The sequence below is a fragment of the Neolamprologus multifasciatus genome, chromosome 14 (assembly GCF_963576455.1).
Source record: "Neolamprologus multifasciatus chromosome 14, fNeoMul1.2, whole genome shotgun sequence".
NCBI classification, from domain to species: Eukaryota; Metazoa; Chordata; class Actinopteri; order Cichliformes; family Cichlidae; genus Neolamprologus; species Neolamprologus multifasciatus.
The window spans coordinates 22,176,020-22,181,847 of record NC_140452.1 but is presented as its reverse complement, the minus strand read 5'-3'; the positions used below and the strand labels follow the sequence as shown (position 1 = coordinate 22,181,847).

The window sequence follows — 5,828 nt, the reverse complement described above, 5'->3', positions numbered from 1 at the left end:
GTATTCTTTTTTCCATCGTCTCCAGAAGACATCAGCGAGGTATTGTACGCGCCTCCATTGAGCTTTGAACAGATCACTGTTTCCAAACTGACCTGGTGGGATTGGTGGGGTCGTAACCTTTTGCGTGAGCAGCATGGCTGGGGTAAGGATGACTGGGTTATCTGGATCTGCAGAAACTGCTGTTAACGGACGAGCATTCACTATTGCAGTGACTTCAGCCATTAAGGTCACTAGTATTTCATGGGTAAGCTTTGCATTCCTGTGTTCTAGGAGCATTGCATCAAGGATTTTGCACGTGACCCCAATCATTCGCTCCCAGGAGCCAGCCATATGCGATGCATGTGGGGGGTTGAATAGCCATTTGCAGCTAGAGTCTTCAAGAAAGCTGTTTAGTTTGCTGTTGTAGCAGCCCTGTTTGTCTATTTGCAGCTCTTTGCAGGCACCCACAAAATTTGTCCCACAATCGAACCTAAGAAGTTTGACTGCACCTCTGATGGCAAAAAAACGACGCAGGGCATTGATGAATGATGACGTGTCCACTGATTCTATAACTTCAATGTGAATGGCCCGTGTACTCATGCACGTAAATATGACTGCCCATCGCTTTGCATCCGCTTGCCCACCACGCGTTTTTCTGACAGTGACAGACCAGGGCCCGAACACATCAAGCCCTACATGTGTGAACGGAGGGTCAGTGGACAGCCTATCCTCTGGTAGCTCAGCCATAATCTGTTCCTGCTGTCTGCCTCTTAGTTTTCGACATGTCACGCAGCTGAATATCGTTTTGCTTATTGCTCTTTTTCCTCCCACAATCCAAAAGCCTGCAGCTCTGACTGCCCCTTCAGTAAAATGTCTGCCCTGATGGCATACTTTTACATGGAAGTGTCTTATAATGAGCTGGGCAAGGTGGTGTTTGGCAGGGATGAGGATAGGATTTGTTTCATCCGAAGTCAACTGTGCTCGTCTTAGTCTCCCACCCACTCTGAGGATTCCATTTGTGTCAAGAAATGGGTTCAGTTTGCTAAGTGGGCTTGAACTTTTGAGGGGCATACTCTTTTCAAGCTGTCTTATGTCTTCTGCATAGACTTCTCTTTGGACAGTGCGAATGATAATGATCTTAGCTTGATCGAGCTGCTTTTCGGTTAAATGCTCACTACAGCTGTGCCAGCCCTGACAGGTGCCTTCTATGTTCTGCTTAAAGGACTGAACAATGTGTCGGAGTTTAGATATAGCCTTCAGTAGTACATTCCATCTAGAAAACCTTTCGAATCTGGCACTACTGAGAACATCCTTTGCAAGAGTGGTAACACAAGGGACACAGGGACAGCAAAGCCGAGTGGGTCATACACACTATTAACGACTGACAACACTCCACGCTTGGTAAAGGGCTTCTCATTGACGGTTATTTGGAACCTGAACAAGTCTGTAGACAGGTCCCAGCCCAAGCCCAAGCTTCGCTGCATGGGTGTCTGCCCAAGGTCAAGGCCCTGCATGTCAGCTGCAAGGTCCTCACTTGGAAAAGCGTTTGTGATGGTAAGACAGTTGGATGAGATTTTATGCAGGCGTATGTTACACTGAGCCACCATCTTCTGAGCCCCACAGAAAATGTTGATGGCCTCATCAGTGGAAGGAAATGATTTTAGTCCATCATCCACATAAAAGTGGCGTTCAATGAACTCTCTTACATCATTGCCGTGTTCTTTTTCTCCCTCCATCGCTGTTCGTTTCAGTCCATAAATGGCCACTGATGGGGAGGGGCAGTTCCCGAACACGTGGACTCTCATCCTGAATTCCTGTACTTCTCCATCCAGATCATGGTTTTTGAACCACAAGAAGCGAAGGTAGTTGCGGTGGTCTTCTCTGACAACAAAATTGTAAAACATTTGCTCCACGTCGGCCATGACTGCGTATGGGTCGGACCTGAAACGCATCAGAACTCCCACAAGAGTATTATTAAGATCTGGCCCTTTTAGTAGCACATCATTGAGAGAAACATTGTTGTATTGCGCACTTGAATCAAAACCCACCCTAATTTTTCCTGGCTTCTGAGGGTGATAAATGCCAAAACTAGGGAGATACCAGCATTCTTGTTCTGGAGCTAAAGCTGGAGCTGGTTCAGCGTGGCCCTTACTGAAAGTTTTGTCTAAAAACTCAATGTAATGTTCTTTCATTTCAGGTTTCTTTTTCAGTGTTTTGCGGAGCGTCATTAAGCGACTGAGGGCTTGGTCCCTATTGTTGGGTAAACGCTGTCTGGGGGAGCGGAATGGGAGTGGAGCTACCCAATTGTTCGCCTCATCTTTAGTAAAGTCTCTGTGCATAATTTCCAGGAATAATGCATCTTCTACTGAAAGAGCAGTTTTGTCATCATCTGCTGTTTGCTGGAAAATGTGTCTGCCTACTTCTGCTTGTGTCTTCTCGAATTTAGGACAGCTTTCTGTGTATTTGTCTTTTATATAGATTTTGCTTGCACAGGGGCTAAGGGAGGTAGGGCGCCCGTTATTCAGAATGTCTGTCTTGAAAGAGTTTACTGTGGGTTTGTGGGCACCTGAGAGGCAGACATCGCCTACAACCACCCATCCCAGATCGAGGCGTTGGGCATAAGGTGCACTGTTTGGACCATTTACCTGACTGCGAACCTTGTGAGCTTGGATGATGTCCCGGCCCAAGAGGAGGAGAATGTCCGCGGCTGGGTCCAGAGGAGGGATCTGTGAAGCGAGTGCGTGTAGATGAGGGTGAGCCGACACAGCCTCCTTGGTGGGTATCTCATCTCTATTATCTGGAATGCGATCACATTCTGTCAGTGTGGGCAGCACCATGGACACTTCCCCATTTACATCCTGAATAACGAAATTAGTTGCTCTGCGTCCTCCAGCCTCTGACAAACCTGCACATGTTTTCATGGTGTATGGGAGCATAGTGCCTTTCACATTAAACATGTCGAAGAAAGCAGACCTGGCTAAGGATGAGTTGCTTTGATCATCCAACATGGCGTACATCCTCTTTTTCTCTTCAGGATTTGTGCGGGGATACACGTCGACTAAACAAATCTTAGAGCAGGATTTGCCTTTTAGACGTGGGCCACACACCTCTGTGCAAGCAGTTGTGGTTACAGGGCTTGAAGGATCAGACTCCCCGCCGTGGCTTTGAGGCAGGAGGTTAGAGTCCTTGGTTGCCCACAGAGGTGGGCCAGCATGCATGGCAGACACGTGAGCGTCACTATTACATTCCGAGCATTGGATAATGGCTTTGCAATCGTTAGCTTGGTGACCTGTGGAAGAACAACACTTATAACAAATAGCATGTTCTTTGAGGATGCTTTTCCTTTCATCTAGTGTTTTTGACCTAAAACCCCTGCATTTGGCAAGTGAATGGGGCTTGTGGTGAATAGGACATTGTCTGTCTGGGTTGAGAACTGACGTTCGAGCTGTGCCATTTGTTTGACTGATATCTGTTCTGTTCACTGCAACCGCACCTCTGTATTTAGTTGGTTTCAACAATGGCTTATCAGGTTTTGGAGCTACTATGTTTGAACTTTGTAACATAAAGCTAGGATCTGTTTTCATTTCTGCATAATCATTTATAAACTGAACAAAATATGAGAAAGGTGGGTAAACTGCACCGTTGTCCCTTTTGTATTTTGTCCCCTGTTTCAACCAGGACTCCTGGAGTCCGTAGGGGAGCTTTTCCACTATCGGGTTTATCCCCCTTGGGGTGTCCAGAAAGCTAAGGCCGGGTAGATAATTTTCACTTTGTGCATACTCTAACTCCAACAGGAGATCTGCAAGCTCCTGCAATAAGTGAGTGTCCTTATTAGATATTTTTGGAAAAGACTGTAAGCGTTGGAAAAGTGACGCTTCGACTACCTCTGGAGAACCAAAACTTTTGTCCAGACGTTGCCACAAATGTTGAAGACCTGTGTGTGGGTTGTTCACATGGACCGCTCTGATCCTCAGCGCATGTTGTAGTGACTCCCCGCTGAGCCACTTGGTGAGGAGGTCAAGCTCTTCGCTGAACTTGAGGTTGAGGCCTTCTATGGCGTTGCGGAAAATGGACTTCCAGGACAAGTAAGACTCAGGACGGTTGTCAAAAACCTTGAATCCCGCTGTCAGCAGATCACGGCGTGCTAGATAGGCTGTGAAATCTGAGAGTTCAGTCTGTGGAGGCAATGAAGGTTTAGGCTGGGTTGAAATGTCAGTTTTTCTGTTTATAGGAGGGGACTTTGGTTGCTTCTGATTTACAAAATCAGTGAGATGTTCACCTGGAGAGGAGGCAACTGGTGGTTGACTCTGTCGTAGATGCTGAGCGTCGTTATTACCAACCAGTTGTCCTGTATCAGGCTTTCCGTCTTCATTAACTACCAAGCTGCGGTTAGTGAAGTGAGCGTTCACATAATCTTGAGCGCGTCTGATGGAAGGAGGTGTCTTAGAGGAGACTCCTTGTTCTGTGAGGTCAACGGCGTCATGCTCCTCGTCGGCTGCCGCTTCCAGGACATGAGCTGCAGCGAGCGCTGCTTCAGCCTCACCCTCCTTCTTTAGAGCGTTTAGTGTTGCCTCGATGCGTGCCTTCTCAACCTCCATGTCGATCTGGCGTTTGGCGTACTGTGCTCTAGTGCGGGCGGCTTCTGCTTCTGCTCTGGCTCGGGCTGCAGCTTGACTGGTGGATGAACGACGTGAAGAGCGTGAGTGGCACTCTGACCGGACCACCATCTGGGAGAGAGGCGGTGACGCTTCAGGCTGAGACATCTTGGGTGCTTGATAGGTAGATAATCTTCTTACTCTGCTGCCCTCAGGTGAATGTATGGCTATTCACCCTATGCAGCGAGCTTAACATAAGAGGAGATGGTTCCAGGAACGACAGGACACATCGCTTTGTCTTTGTGTCTTTAACTGAAGACCGTTTTTTCCTCTTTTAATTTGTAAGACTGTGAACATACAGTAAAATGATACGTAAGCATCAGTATCAACATATTTTGTAAACAAAACAGAAGTTAGCAACATAGCTTTCCTTATGCTTTACATTCACCATAAACATCTTTCCTTATACGTTCAAATAACCTTTTAAGTAACAAATCTTACAGAAAATGAAGTTAGACATTGCTTACTTACAGATTATGGCTCAACAAACTCCCCAACAATGTACACTGGGCTTAAAGTTTTGCAGCTTGTTCTCTGCTCCATGCATTTTCTCCCACTGCCTGCGTGAACTTTGCCTGCTGCTTACAACCCATCACCAAAGGTGGCAGTGTAGTGCACACCAAATAGCCAAAGAAGAAGCCACAAACTGAAGGGGTAATACTGCCCACTATTGGGAAACCTGAGAAATGCGCCAGCCAAAGAAACCCAACAAAGTAACAACCGAGGGGCAGAATACTGTCCATCTGGACGTAGACGAACAGAATCAACTTCTTGGGATACTCTAATGATGAATTTTACGCAAAACTATTCAAGGACCGCAAGACGTAGTTTGGAATATATTATAAGGTGTGCTAAATCACAATACCAACTCAATGAATTTGGTTAGAATGATCAATAAAATCTTAATTTAGATTTTTGTTTCTACAGCTCTGAGATAAGGAAGGATTAAAACAGAAAATATATATAGTTGCTGGTCACTCTGTGGGGACTAATCTCTGTGTTTGTGCCTTCTAAATCTGTCTGTATTGACTAAATACAGGATGTGCTGACAAAGCAATGAATTTTGGCTTTGCTTTCTTGTCTCGGGGAGATGATATCATGGTGATATATGGTGAAAGGAAGATTGAAGCAAACTGCAACCTCTGGCTGTTCAGCAGTATTTGTTTTAGGAAGCCAACAAATGAGGATCTCTTT

At 46.1% G+C, this 5,828-nt stretch overlaps 1 protein-coding gene across 2 annotated transcripts; it reads right to left on the bottom strand.

The window, feature by feature from the left end:
- Positions 1-546: 546 nt before the first annotated feature.
- On the bottom strand, positions 547-5,372 carry LOC146504035 (uncharacterized). Of its 2 annotated transcripts, none has more exons than XM_085131580.1 (2): positions 2,885-5,372; positions 547-2,776 (listed from the first exon to the last, which is right to left on the bottom strand). In XM_085131580.1, exons 1-2 carry the CDS (start codon positions 4,740-4,742, stop codon positions 1,236-1,238), a joined length of 3,399 nt encoding a protein of 1,132 aa, XP_084987706.1. In that variant the 5' UTR covers positions 4,743-5,372; the 3' UTR covers positions 547-1,235. The 2 variants fall into 2 exon arrangements, with proteins under 2 accessions (XP_084987706.1, XP_084987705.1); XM_085131579.1 differs by having other exon boundaries at positions 547-4,921; positions 5,106-5,372.
- Between the last annotated feature and the right edge of the window lie 456 nt (positions 5,373-5,828).